Source organism: Pantherophis guttatus, chromosome 4 (assembly GCF_059756535.1).
Source record: "Pantherophis guttatus breed Tessera chromosome 4, ASM5975653v1, whole genome shotgun sequence".
Taxonomy (NCBI): domain Eukaryota; kingdom Metazoa; phylum Chordata; class Lepidosauria; order Squamata; family Colubridae; genus Pantherophis; species Pantherophis guttatus.
In genome coordinates this window covers 3,972,246-3,995,406 of record NC_142066.1, presented here as the reverse complement: position 1 = coordinate 3,995,406, position 23,161 = coordinate 3,972,246, and the positions used below count along the sequence as shown (strand labels likewise).

The 23,161-nt window shown below is 48.0% G+C and overlaps 2 protein-coding genes across 3 annotated transcripts in view; one reads left to right on the top strand and one right to left on the bottom strand.

Annotated features, from left to right (window-relative positions):
• REC8 (REC8 meiotic recombination protein) overlaps positions 1-4,912 on the top strand; it is a 34,285-nt gene extending 29,373 nt beyond the window's left edge. Inside the window, exons 15-19 of the mRNA XM_060684794.2 lie at positions 358-406; positions 653-713; positions 1,747-1,857; positions 3,143-3,249; positions 4,620-4,912. Coding sequence (XP_060540777.2) covers positions 358-406; positions 653-713; positions 1,747-1,857; positions 3,143-3,249; positions 4,620-4,711 — 420 coding nt within the window. The 3' untranslated portion in view covers positions 4,712-4,912. The remainder of the gene's footprint in view (positions 1-357; positions 407-652; positions 714-1,746; positions 1,858-3,142; positions 3,250-4,619) is intronic.
• A 2,022-nt stretch (positions 4,913-6,934) lies between these two features.
• IPO4 (importin 4) overlaps positions 6,935-23,161 on the bottom strand; it is a 45,473-nt gene continuing 29,246 nt past the window's right edge. Inside the window, exons 23-30 of one of the 2 annotated variants that reach the window (XM_087891657.1) lie at positions 22,742-22,935; positions 22,092-22,139; positions 20,153-20,281; positions 18,284-18,492; positions 17,401-17,533; positions 15,564-15,668; positions 10,223-10,292; positions 6,935-8,560 (exon numbers count right to left, since the gene is read on the bottom strand). In XM_087891657.1, coding sequence (XP_087747783.1) covers positions 8,430-8,560; positions 10,223-10,292; positions 15,564-15,668; positions 17,401-17,533; positions 18,284-18,492; positions 20,153-20,281; positions 22,092-22,139; positions 22,742-22,935 — 1,019 coding nt within the window. In that variant the 3' untranslated portion in view covers positions 6,935-8,429. The remainder of the gene's footprint in view (positions 8,561-10,222; positions 10,293-15,563; positions 15,669-17,400; positions 17,534-18,283; positions 18,493-20,152; positions 20,282-22,091; positions 22,140-22,741; positions 22,936-23,161) is intronic. The other variant, XM_087891658.1, reaches the window with a different exon arrangement.

Below are 23,161 nucleotides of genomic sequence, written 5' to 3'. Positions count from 1 at the left end.
CATCTTAATCAATCACAAAGTAAGGCGCAAGGACAACCTTGCATCCAATTCGTATTTGCCCTTGAAAGCTTGGCTGGAAGAGGGACTAATGTCAGAGCCTGACGGATTGTCTTCTTGGAGGTGTCCTTCATGATGAATGTCCTTATGATGACCATGATCACAATTGACCACTTATATGATAAAAGCGACAAAGCGATTTTTACGTACACCGAGAGTTTATAAAACCGAAGGCAAATTCCTTGTGTCTCCAATCACACTTGGCCAGTAAAGAATATTCTATTCTATTTAACCTCTTCGGTCCTTTGCGTCTTCGGTTCACAATTTGTGACGTTTGACGTTCTGTCTTTTTTTCTTCAGGAGCTGCGGGCAGCTGAGGAACCGAGCGGACCTCCGGTGGGCTCCTCAGGTGAGTCCTGAGTCCTCCAGAGCAGGGGTCTCCAACGTTGGCAACTTTAAGACTTGTGGACTTCAACTCCCAGAATTCCTGCTGGCTGAAGAATTCTGGGAGTTGAAGTCCACACATCTTAAAGTTGTCAACGTTGGAGACCCCAGCTCCAGAGCGTCTCAGATTTGGAGCTCATTCCTTCTCCTTCTTGTCCTCCGAAAAAGGAGACGTGGAATCTTCTTGACGGAGTCTTGGTCTTCCTTGCAGAAATATCCCTCGAGACGACCGAGGAAGAAGCTCGCCCAAGCTTGGTGATATCTGAAGAGAGGTAAAAGTTACCTGCCTGGCCAGAGGTGGGATATCACTTACCTTCCCTACCTGTTCGCAAATGTGCAGTACTCGCGCATTACGTCCGGGCGGGTGGTGTTGTGACTTAGGCTTCCTGAGTCGTTACAAGACACAAATAGTCCCAAACAAACCTATTTTATTGTAACAGCTGAGAATTACGTTCATTCCCAGCTGAGTCCCAATTAGTTGCAAAACAAGTCCTTCGGAAGAAGTCCTTCGGGATAATCACCAACCGTTATCTTCTTTGACACCCTGCCAAAGGCCTTACTTGGCAAAGACCCACGGAGTTCAGAAACGATCAAGAGATGCCGACTGGAAACAGAGTTAGCAACGTTGCTTTCCTGCAAGTGCCTTTGTTTCTCTTTTAAGCCTTATGGGAGGGACCAATCATCTCCTGGCCTTACTCCCGAGTCGTCCCTTTTGCTTTAGCTGCTCTTGCCTTCTGGCAGCTCTGCGCATGCGTGCACTAGGAACAGGCTCCTCCTGTTCCTCTGCCTCTCTGCTGTCCGACTTGGGGGGCTCCGGAGTCCGTGCATCACTCCCAGATGGTCCTGGGACCCATCTCTGCCTCCGACGCAGAGCCCTCGTCCGGGCCTTCCCCAGACTCCAGGACTGGCCCATGTTCCTCCCCAGCCTCCTCACTGTCCGACTCCGCTGCCAGCTCCGCTGGCTGCTGGCGGACCACAGCAGGTGGGCGGAGCCTCCCGCAGTCACCACTACCACACCCAAAGGCAGGACAGGAAGCAACAGATGGAAACTAATCAAGGAGAGAAGCAACCCAGTATTAAGGAGAATTTTCCCGACAGTTAAAACAATTCACCACTGGAACAGCTTGCCACCAGAAGTTCTGAATGCTCCATCGCTGGAAGTTTTAAGAGGAGATTGGAGCGCTAAATGTCTGGAATGATCCAGGGTCTCCTGCTTAAGCAGGGGGTGGGGCTAGATGACCTCCAAGGTCCCTTCCAGTTTTCTTCTGATGGATTGATCCGATTCTTCCCTTCCCTCCCTAACAGGATTCTCCTAGAACCGGAAAGCGGGATTTTGCCCGTCGTGCCTGAACTCCCTGAAATAAGTTTTGAGTTGCCGCTGGAGAAGGACGTGATCACCTTGGGCTACGTCCGCAGGTAAGGCGGGCGGCCCTCCTCCCTGCCTCCTGCTCCTGCCCCACTTCTAAAGGCCGGATTCCTCGGCTTTGCCAAAAATGGTTTTTTCCCCCCTTCTTTTAAGGGTTTCGAAAGAGCCGTTTCTTTTAAAAAAAATGGGGAGAAAATTAGCTTTTTTGTCTTTTCTCAAGAAGACGCTGTGAAGAGAGTATAAGTAGTGGTGGAAGAGAGGAGTTAATGGAGGAATTCCTTCCTTCCTTCCTCTTTACCTTCCCTACCTTCCTCCCTCTCTCCCTCACCTTCCTTCCTTTTCTTTTTCTTCCTTCTTTACCTTCCTCCCTCCCTTTCCTTTTTCTTTCCTTCCTCTTTAGCTTCCCTACCTTTTCTTCCTTCTTTACCTTCCTCCCTCCCTCCTTTCCTTTTTCTTTCCTTCCTCTTTAGCTTCCCTACCTTTTCTTCCTTCTTTCCTTCCTTCCTCCCCTCTTCCTTCCCTTCCCTTCCCTTTTCTTTCCTTTTCCTTCCTTCCTCTTTACCTTCCCTCTGCCTTCCTTCCCTTTCTTCCTTCACCTTCCTCCCTCCCTCCTTTCTTTTCCTTCCTTCTTTAGCTTCCCTACCTTTCCTTCTTTCCTTCCTCCTTCCCTCTCATTCTTCCTTCCTTTCCTCCCTCTCTCCCTTCTCCTCCCTTTTCTTTTTCTTCTTTACCTTCCCTCTACCTTCCTCCCTCTTCTTTTCCTTTTCCTCTTTGCCTTCCCTTTGCCTTCCTCCCTCCCTCTCGTCCTTCCTTCCTTTCCTCTCCCTCCTCTTCCCTTCTTCCTTTTCTTTTTCTTCCTTCTTTACCTTCCTCCCTCCCTCTTCCTTTCTTTTCCTTCCTTCCTCTTTAGCTTCCCTACCTTTCCTTCTTTCCTTCCTCCCTCCCTCTCGTCCTTCCTTCCTTTCCTCCCTCTCTCTCTTCCTTCCTTTTCTTTTTACTTCTTTACCTTCCCTCCCTTCCTCCCTCCCTTTTCCTTCCGCCTCCCTCCCGTCCTTCCTTCCTTTCCTCCCTCTCCCTCTTCCTTCCTTTTTTCTTCCTTCTTTACCTTCCCTCTCTACTTTCCTCCCTCCCTCCTTCCCTTTTCTTCCCTTTCTTTTCCTTCCTTCCTCTTTACCTTCCCTCTGCCTCCCTCCCTCCTCCTCCTCCTTCCTCCCTCCTTTCCTTTTCTTTCTTTCCTTTCTCTCTGTCTCTTTTCTTTCCCCCTCTTCTGTCCCAAGGCCCAAACCACTTGTGGCACGAGGGCAAAACCGTCTCCTCTTGACTTTTTCCTGGCAGGTTGGTGGCAGCCAAACTGGAAGAGGTTGAAGAAGTGGATTTCGACCAGTTGGTGCCCCTCACGGCGTCCCGAGTTGTGGCCAGCCGTTTTTTCTACATGTGTTTGGGTGCGTGTTTCTTAGGATCCCCTCATTGCTCGTTTCCCCTCATTTAGACATTGTTTATAGGCCCTTTCTTTATTCCCCCCCCCCAACTTTACGAATTACAAGAAAACCAACTTCTAGTCCGTTTGAGTTTCCTGGGTCCCGTATGTGGCACGAGGGCTGGGAAGTGAGAAATACATTACCACGTTTCTCATTTGCCATCTTGCAAACCCAGGTTTTCGCTCCGACGCGAACGCACAAAAATATTGAAAATACAGGCGGTCCTCGACTTACGACCGTATTTAAGCTCAGAATTACGGACGTAAAGTTGGGCCGTTCGTTAAAATGGGTCACTTGACCAATTTTTTTTAGCTGTTAAGAGAATCACGGCGGTCCTTATAATGAAGGATTTAAGGTGGTTAAGCAAACATGGCAGTTACTAAGTGAATCCGTTTTACCCAATGGGCCCATCTTTGGTTGGAAACCAAAATAAACACCACTTTCTGGCAAAATAAATAAATAAATTATAAATTGTGCTCAACCGCTGCAAACTGTCATAATACATACAGGCTGGTTGCTGAAACCCTCACCCCCCCAAAACGAGATTGCACAACAGCTGTTTTGAACTTCAAACCTGGGTCATAAGTAGCCTTGGGGAGGTCTCTTTGTAACTTCGAACAGCCGGTCGTTAAGCCGAGGACTCTATCCTCCATAGAGAGATCTTGGGAGTCCTAGTGAACAACCATTTAAATACGACCCAGCTGTGTGCAGCAGCTGCCAAAAAAGCCAACACAGTTCTAGGCTGCATCAACAGAGGGATAGAATCAAGATCACGTTAAAAGTGTTAATACCACTTTACAAGGCCTTGGTAAGGCCACGCTTGGAATACGGCATCCAGTTATGGTCGCCACGATGTAAAAAAGATGTGGAGACTCTAGAAAGAGTGCAGAGAAGAGCAACAAAGAGGATGAGGGGACTGGAGGCTCAAACCTATGAAGGAACTGGGTATGTCTCGTTTAATGAAAAGAAGGACGAGGGGAGACATGATAGCAGTCTTCCAATATCTCAGGGGCTGCCCCAAAGAAGAGGGAGTCAAGCTACTCTCCAAAGCCCCTGAGGGCAGGACAAGAAGCAACGGGTGGAAACTCATCAAGGAGAGAAGCAACTTAGAATTAAGGAGAAATTAACTGACAGTTAGAACAAATAATCAGTGGAACAACTTGCCACCAGAAGTTGTGAATGCTCCAACACTGGAAGCTTTTAAGAAGATGTTGGATAACCATTTGTCTGAAGTGGTGTAGGGTTTCCTGCCTAAGCAGGGGGTTGGACTAGAAGACCTCCAAGGTCCCTTCCCACTCTGTTATTCTATTCTACAGTGTCTTTCTTTTCCCTAGTTTTGGCCGCGGCTCAGATCCTGAGCTTGGAACAAAAGGAGGCTTACGGTCGGATCATCATTAAGCCAGGAGCGCGTTTCCCTCAGAGCTAGCAGATTCAGCTCTGACAAGATTCCGATTCCTTCACCCCAAAACAGCTGCCTCCTAATGGAAGATTCAGGCTTGCCGGGAAGACCCCGATTTTGTGTTCCAGGTGAAATTTTTGGATTAAACCAACGTATTTGCAGGTTACAGTTCGTTGCCTTTCCCTACTTTTTTTTTCTTTTTGGTAAATAAATCTGTTGAATTTCAAACTGCGAGCGGAGGTTTATCGTTTCTGAATTTCCAGTATAGATTGCTTTAAATATATATATATATCTATAGAACCGAGATTGACAAAATAACTTTTTAAGGTGCTGGTTTAGAAACCAGAAGATGGCGAGTTCTAGACTCATCTGAAGTACGAAAGACGGCTGGGTGACTTTGGGCCAATCACCAGGAGACGGTGAATTCTAATCCCACCTTAGGCGTGAAAGTGACACGATGACTTATGTCCAATCACCAGGAGACGGTGAGTTCTAGTCCCGTCTTAAGCATGAAAGCGACTAGGTGACTTTGGGCCAATCACCAGGAGATGGTGAGTTCTAGTCCCGCCTTAAGCATGAAAGCGACTCGGTGACTTATGACCAATCACCAGGAGACGGTGAGTTCTAGTCCCACCTTAAGGATGAAAGCGAATAGTGACTTATGACCAATCACCAGGAGACAGTGAGTTCTAGTCCCTCCTTAAGAATGAAAGAGACTAGGTGACTTATGACAAATCACCTGGAGACAGTGAGTTCTAGTGCCACCTTAAGCATGAAAGCGACTAGGTGACTTATGACAAATCACCTGGAGACGGTGAGTTCTAGTGCCATCTTAAGCATGAAAGCGACTAGGTGACTTATGACTGATCACCAGGAGACGGTGAGTTCTAGTCCCACCTTAAGCATGAAAGTGACTAGGTGACTTATGACTAATCACCAGGAGACGGTGAGTTCTAGTCCCACCTTAAGCATGAAAGCGACTACGTGACTTTTGACCGATCACCAGGAGACGGTGAGTTCTAGTCCCACCTTAAGCATGAAAGCGACTAGGTGACTTATGACCAATCACCAGGAGACGGTGAGTTCTAGTTCCACCTTAAGCATGAAAGCGACTACGTGACTTTTGACTGATCACCAGGAGACGGTGAGTTCTAGTCCCTCCTTAAGAATGAATGTGACTAGGTGACTTATGACCGATCACCAGGAGACGGTGTGTTCTAGTCCCGCCTTAAGCATGAAAGCGACTAGGTGACTTATGACCAATCACCAGGAGACGGTGAGTTCTAGTCCCACCTTAAGCATGAAAGTGACTAGGTGACTTATGACTAATCACCAGGAGACGGTGAGTTCTAGTCCCACCTTAAGGATGAAAGTGACTAGGTGACTTTTGACCGATCACCAGGAGACAGTGAGTTCTAGTCCCACCTTAAGCATGAAAGCAACTAGGTAACTTATGACCAATCACCAGGAGATGGTGAGTTCTAGTCCCTCCTTAAGAATGAATGTGACTAGGTGACTTATGTCCAATCACCAGGAGACGCTGAGTTCTAGTCCCTCCTTAAGTAAGTCCCCCCTTACTTAATGAAAGTAACTAGGTGACTTTTGACCAATCACCAGGAGACATTGAGTTCTAGTCCCTCCTTAAGCATGAAAGCGACTAGGTGACTTGACCGATCACCAGAAGACAGGGAGTTCTAGTTCCATTTAGACGTGAAAGCCAGCTGGGTGACTTTGGGCCAATCACCAGGAAATGGCGAGTTCTTATCACGCCTCAGGTATGAACGCCGTCTGGGTGGCTTGAGATCAGTCCGTATCTCTCAGCCCAACCCACCTCAGAGGATTGTCGTTGCAGGAAAAACAGGAGGAGGAGGAAATAGGCGTGTGAATCACCTTGCGTTATTTACAAAATAATAAATAAAAGCAAGATTAAAAAAAAAAACCTAATAAAAACGCACAACAAAAGTCTTGGTTAGCTTTCATGACAGCCACTACAACAAGCCGATTGCCTGTCGTAGATTTTTTTGGGTAGATTTTTTCCTCACACATCATTCTTTCCACCGTTTCTCTTACATATACAATATGGCTGCCTTTCCGTTCATTTTTTTTTTTAAAAATCTGGCAAGACTGTCTGCTGGGGGGAAAAAAAATAAAGGGAATTATTTAGGCTAGGGATCTTAACAAATCCCTTACTAAGTCTTTCGGGATGCTTAACCCTCTTTGCGACGTGGAGAAACTTTACGGGAAGCCGCCTCGAGTGAAACAAAAGCTTTTCATTTTATTACAAGGTACTGCATACAGTATACTTTTAATCTTCCGTTACGAGAAAAATTCCAAGGCCAAACCAGAAAGTTAAAAACCTTAAATACAAATGACCGAAGAAGAGTTGATTCGTGAGAACCGTTGCTTTTGTGGCAGAAATCCAGCTGGAGGCAAAAAAAAAAAAAATACCCAACGACAACATGGAAAAACCACATTCAGCAAAAAGGACAACGATCCCTCGTTCCAGAACTGATGAACTTTGTGCATACAAATCTGGCCCCCTTGTGAAACGACAACGTGGGGGCAGTCCAGGAAAGCTTCCCCGGAGTGATGCCGAAGGCCAAACGACGGCAAAATTCCCAGCTTTTTTTTTCCTTCTTTTTTTTGGCAACAGGCAAAAAATGATATATATATAATAACAGTTGTGATCACCGTGAAAAAAATAAAAAAGACTGCTATTCACAACAGGGCAAAGCTGTCGAAGAGCAAAGCAGCTGCCAGGTTGTGTGTCCTGCGCCAAGAAACAGTTTACAGAGTTGCGTTCTTGCATCCGGGTGTGAATGCTAGGGCTAACGTTGGCACAGAACGAGTAGATCAAACCGGGATTTCAAACAGCACCAGGATTCGTGCATTTGGCTTCGGCGGGCGACACCGAGATTGAAAATTGTGTTGCAATTGTGTTGGCAAACTCAGCAAATCTGACGGGTTGTTTTTTTTTGTTTTGTTTTGTTTTGTTTTTGTCTTCCTGAAATGGCAAAGGAGACGCCGTTTTTGCTGCCGTCTGCCCGTTTGAAGCCTCGGGTGTTTGAAAAAGCGAATTCCCTCGCAGGTAAAAAAATATCTAATTAGATATTTAAAAAATAGCTAATTAGATATAAAAATTATTTCATTGCAAATCTCGCTGCGTGGCCGATCTGCTTTCCGAGTAGCCTGCGATGGGATTTTTTTAAAAAAGAGACTTTTTTTGGAAGTAAAAACAACAACGAAGCAACCTCGATGTGATTTTTTTTTTCCCCCAGGCTCACAAAACGTTTTGCCTTTAGAATGGCGTGACAGTCGGTAGGGAAAATAGCTGAGAAAATCCAGATATTTGAAATCCCGTTTAAGCAGCATTGAGCGGATGTTGCAAACAACCTCGGGGTATCGAGTGGTATTTTCAGCCGAAGAAAACGCGTTTGGTGGTGGAGAAAAAAAGAAAGAAATAAAAAAGGAGGAGAGAAAGAAAGACAGGAGGAGGAAAGAGCTAAACTGTGAAAAAAAAGATATCAAACGATATTGAATCGAAGCAACACAAACAACAGCCGCGCCCGGTTGCCATTTGGCACGCCAGATTTTGCATTCTGGATCAGGAGCGGGATCCAAACCGAAGATGAAGATGCAAAAAAAAAAAAAAAAAAAAAAAAAACCAAATCCATGTGGTGCTTTTTATAACAGCTGGCTTCGAAAGTCCTCGAAAGTTGGACGACAGCGCCCCTTCCTGGCTGTTTTAAGCAGAGCCGATGGCCGCGTGGATCGAAGTGCCGACTTCCGGAGGGTTTGCCAGGACGGCTGTCTGAAACTCGGTGGGGCAGCGGGATGAGAGGCTGCCCAGCAGTGTAAGCAGGAGGTTCCTGGCTTCTGCAGAGACCAAAAGAAAGGAAGTTAGTTAGGGAAGCTGGCAAGATTGCGGTACCCAGTGGGCACCAGCTGGCACACAGTTCCTCCTTGCCTCGCCCGTTAAGCAGAGTGGCGAGGCAGATTTTAAAAAGACCGATGACAGGAAGTTCCTTGACTTAACAACCACAATGGAGTCCCCAAATTCTCTTGCTGAGCGAGACATCTGTTAAGTAAATTTTGCCCCCCCCCCCCCGTTTTACGATCTTTCTTGCCACGGTCATTGAGTGAAGCCCTGCAGTTGTGTTAAGTTAGTGACACGGCTGTGAAGCGAATCTGGCTTCCCTATCGACTTGGCTCATCGGAAGGTCACCAAAAGGGAATCACGCGACCCACCGGGATGCTGCGACTGTCATAACTACGGATCGGTTGCCGTATTCAAGAACCGAGAATAAGCGTTTGAATTTTGATCACGTGACCACCGGGGATGGTGCTATGGTTGTTATGTGCGAAAACTGGTCCTAAGCAGAAGTGGTAATCAGCCGGTTCGGGCTGTTGTTACATGCGAAAACTGGCCCTAAGCAGAGGTGGTATTCATCCGTTTCGGGCGGTTGTTACGTGGGAAAACTGGTCCTAAGCAGAGGTGGTATTCATCCGTTTTGGGCAGTTGTTACGTGCGAAAATTGATCCTAAGCAGAGGTGGTATTCAGCTGGTTTGGGCGGTTGTTACGTGCAAAAACTGGTCCTAAGCAGAGATGGTATTCAGCCGGTTCGGGCGGTTGTTACGTGTTTAAACTGGTCCTAAGCAGAGATGGTACTCAGCCGGTTCGGGCGGTTATTACATGCAAAAACTGGTCCTAAGCAGAGGTGGTATTCAGCCGGTTCGGGCAGTTATTACGTCAAAAACTGGTCCTAAGCAGAGGTGGCATTTAGCCAGTTTGTACCAGTTCAGACAAACCGGTAGCAGCAACTGTGGGTGACTACCCACCCCAGCATAATGGCATCCTATTTAGCCACGTTTTTGAGGCCGGGCGCATGTGTGGAAGGCATGTGAGCAAGCAAAGCACATGCAGGGAAGGCCAGGCGCATGCACAGAAGATGCGTGCGGTGAACCAGTGGTAAGTATTATGAAACCCACCGCTGGTCCTAAGTCACTTTTTTTTCCAGCGCCGTCAGAACTACGAACGGTCCCTAAACGGACTGTTGTAAGTTCGAGGACTCCCTGTATATTTTTCTCTCTGCTAGCAAATTATTTCGAGAGTTTACTCGCCGTTCAGAGTTTGTCGGGAGGAGAGCTTATCTTTGTCTATATAGGCCAAGGCTTTCCCAACTTTAAGACCGGTGGACTTCGAGTCCTACAATTCCCCAGCCAGCCCTAACACTGAACAGCTGCGGGGCTTTATTTAACGACTGTGGCACGAGAAAGGTCATAAAACGGAACAAAAATTAACTTCATGTTTCGCTTAGCACCAAAAAGTTTGCGGCTCCATTACGGTCGTAATACCTGTAACGTGTTCGGTTCTGATGGGGGCCCAGGTCCACCCTCCCCTCCATCTTGCTGGATTCACCCCAGCTGCCCCTTTTCACCGACCGCCTCTGCCTCCTTCGCCCATCCAGACAGGTTGGGTACCGTGGGAAGTGGGGGTCACAGGGAAAGGCTCCCCACCCCGAAGGGACGTCACGTACCTGTTGGAAGATTTTTGCAAGCAAGGACAGGGCCGCTGCTTCTCACGATCTCTGGAATCTGTTGCAATACCTTTCCGGAGAGAAAAATCCCCCAGAAAAACTACATTACAGGGAGTCCTTCGACTTACAACTCCAGGAAGTCCTCGAGTTACGACCACAATTGAGACCAGAATTTATGTTTCAAAGTGAAACATTTGTTATGGGAGTTTTTGCCCCGTATGACGACTATTTCTTGCCACAGCTGTTAAAAGAGAATCACACCGGTTGTTAAGTGAGTCACACGGTTGTTAAGTTGAATCTGGCTCCCCCGTTGACTTTGCTCGTCGGAAAGGTCGCAAAAAGGGGATCATGTGATCCCCCCCAGGACACGGCAAACTGTGGTAAATACAAGTCATTTGCCAAATGTCTGAATTTTGATGACGTGGCCACAACCGTTTTAAGTGTGAAAAACAGTCATAAGTCACTTTTTCGGAGCCGTTAACTTTGAACAGTCACTAAACAAACTGTTGTAAGTCAAGGACTGCCTGTATTCGTTTAGCGGCCGTTCCAAGTTACAACAGCATTGAAAAAAGTGATGAATGGCCATTTTTCACACTTACGACCGCTGCGACATCCCTGCGGTCCCCTGATCCAAATTCAGACACTGGCCAATAACTTGTATTTATGACGGTTGCAGAGTCCCTGGGGGGGTGTTTGTTATGCAATCCCCTTTTGCGACTTTCTGACAAGCAAAGTTCGAACGGGGGAGCCAGATTCAGTTAACGACCACGTGACTAACTGAACCACTGCAGGGATTCACCGAACAACCGCGGCAAGGAAGGTCGTCAAATTCGTTTAACCGATGTTTCGCGGAGCAACAGAAATTCTGTGCTCCATTTGCGGTCGTACATAGAGGACTAGTAGTTGCCTTTCCCCAGTCTTTTCCAGAAAGGATAAGGCATACCTCAAACATTATCCCACATTGTCTCATCAGCTGGTGGTACTTCAAGAGCAGTTGTAAGGCAGGGAAAGAGGATTAACAGAAGGGACCTTGGAGGTCTTCTAGTCCAACCCCGTTTAGGCAGGGAACCCTACACCACTTCAGACAAATGGTTATCTAACATCTTCTTAAAAACTTCCAGTGTTGAGAGCATTCACAACTTCTGGTGGCAAGCTGTTCCACTGGTGAATTGTTCTAACTGTCAGGAAATTTCTCCTTAGTTCTAAGTTGCTTCTCTCCTTGATTAGTTTCCATCCATCGCTTCTTGTCCTGCCCTCAGGTGCTTTGGCGAATAACTTGACTCCCTCCTCTTTGTGGATGTCACTGTGTGACTGTACAGTGTGCAGTCACTGTCAGAGGGATCTTGGAGTCTTAGTGGATAACCAGTTAAATATGAGCTGGCAGTGTGCGGCAGCTGGCGCCATCGCTGACTATTGGGGGCGAATCGCTGGCCCCCACGGAGAGGGCTCGCAACTTGGGTGTCCTCCTGGATTCACGGCTGTCTTTAGAAGAGCACTTGACGGCCGTGACCGGGAGGATTTTTCATCAGGTTCGCCTGATCCGCCAGTTGCGTCCCTTTCTAGATCGGGACTCCTTACGCACGGTCACTCATGCCCTCGTCACCTCCCGCATGGACTATTGTAATGCTCTCTACATGGGGCTCCCCTTGAGGAGCACTCGGAGGCTCCAACTGGCGCAGAGTGCGGCCGCGCGGGTGGTGATGGGAGCGACGTGGCGCTGCCATGTAACACCTCTCTTGCGCGAGCTGCACTGGCTCCCGGTGGTCTTCCGAGTGCGCTTCAAGGTTTTGTTTATCACCTTTAGAGCGCTCCATAGCTTAGGACCTGGTTATCTACGGGACCGCCTGCTACCACCAATAGCTTCCCACCGGCCGATACGCTCCCATAGAGAGGGGCTCCTCCGGGTGCCGTCGGCCAAGCAATGTTGACTGGCGGCCCCCAGGGGGAGAGCCTTCTCTGTGGGGGCACCTACGATCTGGAACGAGCTCCCCCCGGAGATACGGAGAATCCCGGATCTGCGCACCTTCCATCGCGCGCTCAAGACTTTCTTATTTCATCACTTCATCACCTAAGCCATTCCCCTTTTTACATGGAAATTTTAAATTTGTTTTTAAATTATTGGAGTTTTAAATTTGTTCAGCCAAATTATTTAATTCGTTTTATTTTATTTTAAATCTTGTATTTGTATGTTTTATTCTGTGGCTGTTCACCGCCCTGAGTCCTTCGGGAGGAAGGTGGTATATAAATTCAATAAAATACAAAAAAATACAAAAAAAAGCCAACACAATCCTAAATTGCATCAACAGAGGGATACAATCAAGATCAAATGAGGTACTAATACCACTCTATAAAGTCTATAGTACTGCATCCAGTTTTGGTCACCATGCTATAAAAAAGATGTTGAGACTCTAGAATAGGGGTCAGCAACCCACAGCTCTGGAGCCGCATGTGGCTCTTTCATCCCTCTGCTGCGGCTCCTTGTCGCCCATCGGCTCTACAATTGATAGGGTTAGGATCCTAATCTTCGGTTAGGATCTTTGGTTAGGAGGAGACTCTAGCGCTAGGATGCTGCGCTAGGAGGAGACTCTATGGTGGGGGAACCGGATTTCCGGTCGGCTCCAGAATTGAATGAGGGGCTTCCGGTTAGGATCTTTGTGGGTCTTTTGAGTGTTTTAAGGTTGCCGACTCCCGCTCTAGAAAGAATGCAGAGAAGAGCAACCAAGGATGATGAGGGGACCGGAGGCTCAAACATACGACGAACGGTTGCAGGAACTGGGCCTGGCTAGTCTAGTGAAGAGAAGGACCAGGGGAGACATGAGAGCCGTCTTCCAATATTTGAGGGGCTGCCCCAGAGAGGAAGGGTGGGGCAAGCTATTTTCCAAAGCACCCGAAGGGCAGACAAAGGAATAATGGATAGAAACCGATCACGGGGAGATTCAACCTAGACCGAGTGGCTGTAGTTTCCGACGTCCCGATATAGTCAGTTGACACCATCGCTGACTATTGGGGGCGAATCGCTGGCCCCCACGGAGAGGGCTCGCAACTTGGGCATCCTCCTGGATTCACGGCTGTCTTTAGAAGAGCACTTGACGGCCGTGACCGGGAGGATTTTTCATCAGGTTCGCCTGATCCGCCAGTTGCGTCCCTTTCTAGATCGGGACTCCTTACGCACGGTCACTCATGCCCTCGTCACCTCCCGCCTGGACTATTGTAACGCTCTCTACATGGGGCTCCCCTTGAGGAGCACCCGGAGGCTCCAACTGGCGCAGAGTGCGGCCGCGCGGGTGGTTATGGGAGCAACATGGCGCTCCCGTGTGACACCTCTCCTGCGCGAGCTGCACTGGCTCCCGGTGGTCTTCCGGGTGCGCTTCAAGGTTTTGGTCACCACCTTTAGAGCGCTCCATGGCTTAAGACTTGGTTATTTACGGGACCGCCTACTACCACAAACAGCCTCCCACTGGCCGGTACGTTCTCATAGAGAGGGTCTCCTCCGGGTGCTGTCAGCCAAGCAGTGCCGACTGGCGGCCCCCAGGGGGAGGGCCTTCTCTGTGGGGGCACCCACTATGTGGAACGAGCTCCCCCCGGAGATACGGAGGATCCCGGATCTGCGCACTTTCCGCCGTGCTCTTAAGACCCTCCTATTCCAGCAAGCCGGCCTGGCCTAATTTTCTCCCCTTTCTTTTAAATGTTTAAATTGAAATTTTAATTTGTTTTAAATTATTGGGATTTTTAATTGTCTTGGGCTAAATTATTTAATTTGGTTTTAATTATGTTTCTAACTTTTGTATTTATGTATTTTATTTTGTGCCTGTTCACTGCCCTGAGTCCTTCGGGAGTAGGGCGGTATATAAATTTAATAAAACAAACATAATAAAACAGCCAACCTGGAAATAAGGAGTAATTTTCTGACAGTGAGAACAATCAACCCAATTGCCTTCGGAAGTTGTGGGAGCTTCATCCCTGGAGGCTTTCAAGAGGAGACTGGACTGCCACCGGTCAGAAATGGTGAAGAAACACCAAAAAATGGTGTAAGAGGTGTTGCCTCTTCCTGCCAGTAGAAGCCGGAGAAAAGGACACCCCACCTCTCTGTCTGTAAACACGGAAAAAATCTCCCGGACTTTCCAAAACTTGGGGAAAAATAAATAACCCAATTCCAGGAACCGGAGGGGAATGGCCTACAACTTCAACCTTGGGGTTGATACCTTGAATGAACCCCATGTATAGTTGGTCCTCGACTTACGACCACAATTGATCCCCCAAATTTCTGTTGGTTAAGTGACTTGTTCCCATTTTACGACCTCTCTTGCCACAGTTGTTAACGCTGGGGTTGTTAAGTGAGGAACACGATAGTGAAGGGAATCTGGCTCTCTTCTCTTCCCCCCGCCCGTTGACTTTGCTCCCCAGAAGGTCACAAAAGAGGATCCCGTGTGAGCCTTGGGAAACTAAAACCGTCATAAATCTGGATGTTGCCCAGCGTCCGAATTTTTGATCACCTGATCATTGGAACGCTGCAATGGTCGTAAGTGTGAAAAAGGATCCTAAATCGCTTTTTTTCCCAGTGGCGTCGTATCTCTGAATGGTCACTAAATGAACTGTTGCCCACAGGTAGTCCTCCACGTACAACCGTTCCTTTAGTGACTGTTCAAGGTTACAACGGCCCTGAACGAAGTGACTTACAAACCACATGATCAAAACTTGGACCCTCTTGGCAACCAATTTACGACGGTCGCACTGTCCTGGGGTCTTAGGATTCCCCCTTTTGCGACCTTCCGATGAGCAGAGTCAATGGGGGGGGGGGGGGAAACCAGATTCGTTGAACAACTGCACGATTCACTTAACGACCGCCGCGGATTCGCTTCCCTACTGCAAAAGGAGGTCATAAAATGGGGCGCAACTTGCTTAAGGACGGCCATAGAAATGTGGGACTCGACTGTCGTAAGTCGTCGAGGACTTACCTGGATTCGGGTGTCAAGCTTCCTTCTCAAAGCATGGCCGAGATGACGAGCGAAGGGGAAACCAACTTGAGAGGGAGCCAATCCCCTAAAGACAAGGGGGGATCCCCAACCCACGGGGCGTTGCCATGGACCGGCAACGGGCCACAGCATGCCGAAAACCGGGCCGCGCAAACAAGCGAAGCCCCATCCGTGGGATGCAGGCAGAAGTGGTATTCAGCCGGTTTGGACCGGTTCACCTGTACCGCTAGCGGAAATTGCAGCACGCGAAATCACATCTTCTCCAGTCCGTGGAAAAACCACTTTCCAAGGAACCGGTCCCTGGTGCCCCAAAAGTTGGGGACCGTTGCCCCAAAGGACTTCCCCTTCCTGGTGGGAGAGAGACTCACCTGCGACGGGTCGTTTTCGTAGATAAAGGTGATACAACGGTAGACGGTTTTGTATTCCTCGAAGTCCTCTCTCAGCGGCAGGGCGCGAAGCAGGACAGGGAAAACCTGTTGAGAAAGAGGGTTAGAGGACAAGCCAGCGATTCAAGAGTCAGGAGGTTCACGATCCTGTAGGGATCCTAACATGGTTTGGCTCCTTATCAAGCGATTAAAAAAAAAAACCCTGCATTTCCTCGTAGACTAAGCCAGGGTTTCCCCAAACTTGGCAACGTTTAAGACTTGTGGACTACAATTCCCAGAATTCCCCGGCCGGCATGTTTAGTATTTCTTGATTTAAATAAAAAAGAGTCAGTATTGCTTCGTGCTTAAGTGCCGTTTTAGATACCAGGAGATGGTGAGTTCTAGTTCTAGGCATGAAAGCCGGCTGGGTGACTTGGGCCAATCAGCAGGAGACTCTGAGTTTTAGTTCCACCTTAGGCATGGAAGCCATCTGAGTGTCTTTGGGCCAATCATCAGGTGCCTGGAAGTTCTAGTTCCACTTTAGGCATAAGAGCTGACTGGGTGTCCTTGGGCCAATCATCAGGCGCCTGGGAGTTCTAGTTCCACCTTAGGCATGAGAGCTGGCTGGGTGTCTTTGATCCAATCATAAGAAGCCTGGGAGTTCTAGTTCCATTTTAGGCATAAGAGCTGGCTGGGTGTCCTTGGGCCAATCATCAGGCACCTGGGAGTTCTAGTTCCACCTTAGGCATGAGAGCTGGCTGGGTGTCTTTGATCCAATCATAAGAAGCCTGGGAGTTCTAGTTCCATTTTAGGCATAAGCTGGCTGGGTGTCCTTGGGCCAATCATCAGGAACCTGGGAGTTCTAGTTCTGCTTTAGGCAGAAGAGCTGGCTGGGTGTCCTTGGGCCAATCATCAGGCGCCTGGGAGTTCTAGTTCTACTTTAGGCATAAGAACTGGCTGGGTGTCCTTGGGCCAATCATCAGGATGGGAGTTCTAGTTCCATTTTAGGCATAAGAGCTGGCTGGGTGTCCTTGGGCCAATCATCAGGCTCCTGGGAGTTCTAGTTCCACCTTAGGCATGAAAGCTGGCTGAGTGTCTTTGATCCAATCATAAGAAGCCTGGGAGTTCTAGTTCCATCTTAGGCATGAGAGCTGGCTGGGTGTCCTTGGGCCAATCATCAGGCGCCTGGGAGTTCTAGTTCTACTTTAGGCATAAGAACTGGCTGGGTGTCCTTGGGCCAATCATCAGAATGGGAGTTCTAGTTCTACTTTAGGCATAAGAGCTGGCTGGGTGTCCTTGGGCCAATCATCAGGCGCCTGGGAGTTCTAGTTCCATCTCAGGTACCGAAGCCATCTGAGTGACTTTGGACGAATCACCAGGAGACAGTGAGTTCTAGTCCTGGCTTAGGCATGAAGCATGGCTGGGTGACTTTGGGCCAATCACCAGGAGATGGTGAGTTCTAGTCCTGCCTTAGGCCTGAAAGCCGGTTGGGTGACTTTTGAGTCAATCCCTCTCTCTCAGAACTAACCCACCTCACAGGGTGTGATGAGGAAAAGAGGAAGAAGTATTAAGTATTAATACTTAAGTATTAAGTAAGTATTAAGTATAAGTACTTAAGTATTAAGTATGTTCTCCGCCTTGGGTTACTGATCAAGTAATAAAGGCGGGATTTAAAAAAAAAAATTGAAGACAGTAAATAAAACACAAGCCAACCAAATAGCTAATTCCACCTTACTAACCAGGATGAAAAAAATACCTCCTGTTGTAGTTTCCCTCCATGGCGGTAGCCCTGAGGACCTTCCCTCCACGCTCACACAGACACACAAAAACTGTGTTTTACCTGTTCAACGGGCATTCCTCCAGGATTTGTCATTAGCATCCTCGCAACGGCCCCGCAAACGTTGTCAGTTACTCGGTTGTTTCGCTCTTGAGAAATGAGATTGGATAAAAGCGCCAGAATTTTGGGATAGTATCTGGCCAGGTCAAAAGAGGTTAAGGGAAAAAAAATTGTGTATGTGTTGTGTTGTGTTGTGTTGTGTTGTGTGTGTAGAGAAAGGCACACACACTCTGTTCCTTCCTGGGGCAATGTACTGTACAGCTCGACATACGATCACAACTCAGCCCAGAATTTCGGTTGCCTAACTGAGACCATCGTTAAGTGAGTTTTGCCCCATTCAAACGACCTTCCTTGCCGCCGTCGCAAAGTGAATCACGGCAGGTGTTAAGTGAACCTTGCTTCCCCCTGTTGACTTTGCTGGTCCGAAAGGGGATCGCATGACCCTGGGAACGCTTGCAACCGTCGCAAATACGAGTCGGTGGCCGAGAGTCTGAATTTCGAATCACGTGACCGCCGGGAATGCCTCGACGGTCGTTAAGTGTGGAAAACTAAGTCGCTTTTTTCCCCCCCAGTGCCGTTGTGACTTTGAACGGTCGCTAAACGAACCGTCGTGAAGTCGAGGACTAGCTGTATACGTAAAATAAATTAATAGAATCTCGGAGAATTCAACGGTGTGAATCTCCCACCGTCTCTTTTTACAGCCCTGATATGATAGAAGAGGTTGGTTTTTGAGTTTCTTCCTCATTCCGTTATGCAGCTCGGGGCTGTGCCGGCTCTTATCTAATCGTTTCGTAAGCTGGCTCTTCTTCCCGGTCCCCCCAAGGCCATTCCCACGTATGATTTCAGCCCGCCCTCCCTCCCCCCGTGCGGATGGGATCAAGGATACTCATACATGGCTTCCCTGCCGTGCTCCGCCAGGACGCCCAGCCCGAAGACGGCATTGCTGCGTACTTCTTGGTCCTCGTCGCGGGCCGCCCCCATCAGCAAGGGCAGCAGGTGGGGTACGAAAGAGCTGGAGGCCCCTCCCAGGCCCTGGACCGTTTCTGCAATGACGCCCACGGCGAAGGATTTGTCCGCGGTGGAACAGGAAGGTTTCTGCAAAAGGAGAACGGGAAGGAAGGAAGGAAGGAGTTGAGAGAGAGAGAGAGAGGGAGAGGGGGAGGGAGAGAGAGAGAAGTTTGCTCTTGGTCTGAATGCGGAAGTCCCAAAGGCAAATTGGACTTTGTTTTTCCTTGAAGGGGTTTCGCTCCTCATCCAAGAAGCTTCTTCAGTTCTGAGTGAATGGTGGAGAACGGAAGGATTTCTATTCCTTTGCAGTCATCTGGTCGTTAGTAGTCTCTCTGAGAGTCACTGAGGCCGCTTGGAGGCTTATCTGTGTCCTCCCTCTGAATCAGAGTGCAAATGGGTGAGCAACTTTTTTTTGAAACTGCCGAAAGGACGGAGTTGTAAACCTCTTGGGGAAAAAAAAAGCATTTTGGGGACATCCGTGACCTGGGTGACGGAGAATCTCCAGAGACACGAGGAAGGGGGAGCAAAGCCAGAGCATGTGTGCTCGGAGTAAACCTTGTAGTAGAGGGAGGCGGGGAGGGGGCAGCGATAGGATGGTCGGCTGGGGGTTCCAAAGCAGCAGAAATGTTAATATTCTTTTGAAGAGTTTGGTCCTTTTATACTAGGAAGGGAAGAGAAAAGAAGGGAGGAAGGAAGGAAGGGAAAGGAGGGAGGGGGGAAGAGGGAGTGGAAAGTGGAAGGGAGGGAGGAAGGAAGGAAAGGAAGAAGAAAAAGGGAGGAAGGAAGGGAAGGGAGGGAGGGAAGGGAAGGAGGGAGGAAGAGGGAGGGGAAGGAGGGAGGGGAAGGTGGAAGGAAGGAAAGGAGGGAGGGAGGAAAGGAAGAGAAGGGAGGAAGGGAAGGGAAGGAGTGAGGAAGAGGGAGGGAAAGGAGGGGAAGGTGGAAGGAAGGAAAGGAGGGAGGGAGGAAAGGAAGAGAAGGGAGGAAGGGAGGGGAAGGAGTGAGGAAGAGGGAGGGGAAGGTGGAAGGAAGGAAAGGAAGAGGAGAGGAAGGGAGGGGAAGGAGTGAGGAAGAGGGAGGGAAAGGAGGGGAAGGTGGAAGGAAGGAAAGGAGGGAGGGAGGAAAGGAAGAGAAGGGAGGAAGGGAGGGGAAGGAGTGAGGAAGAGGGAGGGGAAGGTGAAAGGAAGGAAAGGAGGGAGGAAGGAATGGAAGAAAAGGGAGGAAGGGAGGGAAAGGAGTGAGGAAGAGGGAGGGGAAGGAGGGAGGGAGGGTGGAAAGAAGGAAAGGAAGATAAGAGAAAGGGAGGGAGGGAGGGAGGAAGAAGAGGAAGAGGAAGGGGAGAGGGGAAGGGGAGGAAGGAAGGGAATGCAGTGAAGAAAGGAGGGAGGGAGGGAAGAAGGGGAAGGAGGGAAGGGAACAAGCGAGGGAGGGAAGGAAAGGCCCCAATTGCCATTAGTTGAAGATGGCCTTCAAGAATGACTCCCCGCCCCCCAAAAAAAGTTATTTTGGGGCGGAATGGGTGAACCCAAAGCACAAACACAAGCAAGGCCTCCTTGAGACAAACCAAAAGACCAAATTCTCCGGCCACACCTGCTGGAAGGACAGGTAAAGGGAAGAGCCACAAATCCACCAGCCCAAGACGCAAAAAAAAAAAAACTGAGTTTAACGTTGTAAGTCGCCTCGCGCCAAGACGGGGCGGCAAACCGGTTGAATACAATAATAATAATAATAAAAAACACCCTAAGCTCACCATCTTATTGAGGAGTAGCGGCAAGAAGCCGGCAAAGTAAGGAGCGAAGACGTCGCCTCCGGTCGCTTCGGCGAGGATGGGGATCAACTCCCCGGCGTACTCGATCAGCATGCAGTCGTATTCCGCCTGCTGGGGAGAGGAGCAGGGGTAGAGGGAGGGGTGAAGTTTTGGCGTTCTTCGAACCCAGGACCCTGCCTCTCCCTCACCTCCGACGGAGGCCCAAGATGGAGGCTCTCAAACCCAGGATCCCATCTCTCCCTCACCTCCGACGGAGGACAAAGACGGAGGCTCTCCCGTCCCATCATCCTTCCCCTTGGCGGCCGCCTTCGGAGACGAGAGCGGTGGGCTAAGATCTGGGCACTGTCCTCGGGTAGGAAAAAGTGGAGGCTCCCCCACCCCCAAACTGCAGGGAGTCCTTGAGATAGACATAGACGTAGATAGATGGATAGATGGATAGATGGATAGATAGATAGATAGATAGATAGATAGGGTGATATAGATAGACAGTGATATAGATAGATAGATAGATAGATAGATAGATAGATAGATAGATAGATAGATAGATAGATAGATAGACAGTGATATAGATATAGAGATAGCCTGATATATAGAGATAAATAGAGATAGATAGATAGATAGATAGATAGAGAGAGAGATATAGAGAGATCGAGATAGAGATAAACATAGATAAGAGATAGATATAGATATATAAATAGAGAGAGATAGATTGATATATAGATATAGATATACTGTATATATATATATATATATATATAGAGAGAGAGAGAGAGAGAGAGAGAGTGATAGACAGAAATAGATATAGAGATATAGATAGACAGACAGTGAGACAGATAGAGTGATATAGGCAGTGATATAGATAGATAGATGATAGATAGATAGATAGATAGATAGATAGATAGATAGATAGATAGATAGATAGACAGACAGTGATATAGAGATAGATAGACTGATATATAGAGATAGATAGATAGATAGATATCGAGATAGATATAGAGAGATCGAGATAGATAGTTAGAGATAAACAGATATAGATAAGAGATACGGTAGATAGATATAGATATATAAATAGAGAGAGATAGATTGATATATATAGATATACTGTGTATATATATATATATATATATAGAGAGAGAGAGAGAGAGAGATAGTGATAGATAGAGATATAGAGATATAGATAAGACAGACAGTGAGATAGATAGATAGAGTGATATAGATAGACAGTGATATAGATAGATAGATAGATAGACAGACAGTGATATAGAGATATAGACTGATAGATAGAGATAGATAGATATAGAGATAGATATAGAGAGATCGAGATAGTTAGAGATAAACAGATATAGATAAGAGATACGGTAGATAGATATAGATATATAAATAGATATAGAGATAGATTGATATATAGAGATAGATATACTGTATATAGATATATATATATAGAGAGAGATAGAGATAGTGATATAGAGATTTGGTTGGAAAGATAAGATAGATAGATAGATAGATAGATAGATAGATAGATAGATAGATAGATAGATAGATAGATAGATAGATAGATAGATAGATAGATATAGAGAGAGACATAGATATAGATATGTAGATAGATAGATGTAGATTTTTTTAGTCACACTAGATGCTGTTTTAGGACCTCTTTCCAGAGCACGATACCATAGTCTTTTGAGATTGAAGGATGCCAATGACTAGATAGAGATGATAGAGATATAGATATAGATCTCTGATCTATCTACTTATCTACCTATCTATCTATCTATCTTAAAATTATATACACACACATATATATATATATGTATTGCAGTGTGGCCGTTAAGAGAAGACAGTGGCTGCAAAATGAACGTGGCGGTCATTAAATGAACACCGTCATCGTTCGATGGGATCGGAGAGGATGGATTCCCAATCTTACTTCGTCACTGTCATCATCTTCATCTTCCTCGTTGTCCTGACAGGCTACCTACAGAGGGGAAGGAGAGTGAAAATTCAAATTTTTTTTTACACACCGAATCCGACAGTTTTGTTTCCCCACAAAGATGCCCACCGGCTACGCGGAGTTTGGATCCGATGTTTTTAGACTGGGAGAAATTCACGGACCGCCCTCTGCGCCCAGGGCTACAAACAAGAGTCCTCGACTTACGACCAGAATGGGAACCCCAAAATTTCTGTTGCTACGCGAGGCCAATTGAGTGAGTTTGGGCCCATTTTTTTAAGGACTTTGGCCAGCGTCGTTCAGCGAATCGCCGCGGCCGTTCAGTGACTCGTGGGGTCGTTAAGCGAATCCAGCTCCCCCACTGACTTTGCTTGTCAGAAGGTCGCAAAAGGCGACGGCGTGGACGCCGTGGCCATAAGTCTGAGTCGGCCGACAAGCGCCTGAATTTTGATCGCAGGAAGACGGGGAGGTTGAAACGGTCGTTAAGTGTGAAAAGGGCCGTAAGTCTCTTTTTTTTGTCAGTGCTGTTGTGACCTTGAGCTCAAGGAAAGGTCGTAAGTCGAGGAGTTTGTGTAATGTAGCGGAGGAGGAAGGGGAAGGGGAGGAAGAGGAAGAGGAAGAAGGCTCACTTTCTGTTCGAGCACCTCCCGCACCACCCGGCAGAGGTCGATCAGCTGGGCCGGCTCCGGAAGGACGTCCCTCTTGCACTCCTTCACCACTTTGGCCAGGACCTCCAGGACGGCCATGACCACCTCGCGCTCGTGGTCCTCCTGCGCTCCTTTCAGGTAGACGGGCAGCAGGGTGGAGACCAGCTTCTGAAAGGCTGTTGGGAGGGAGGGAAAGAGGGGAGGAAGGGAGGAGGGAGGGAGGTGGGAATGAGAAGGAAGAAGAGAGAGAGACGGAGGGAGGGAGGAAAAAAGAGAAGGATGGAAGGACAGAGTAAGGGAGGTGGGAAGGAGAGAGAGGGAGGGAGGGGAGGAGGAGATAAGAGGGGAGGAAGGAAGGAAGGAAGGAGGTGGGAATGAGAAGGAAGAAGAGAGAGAGAGGGA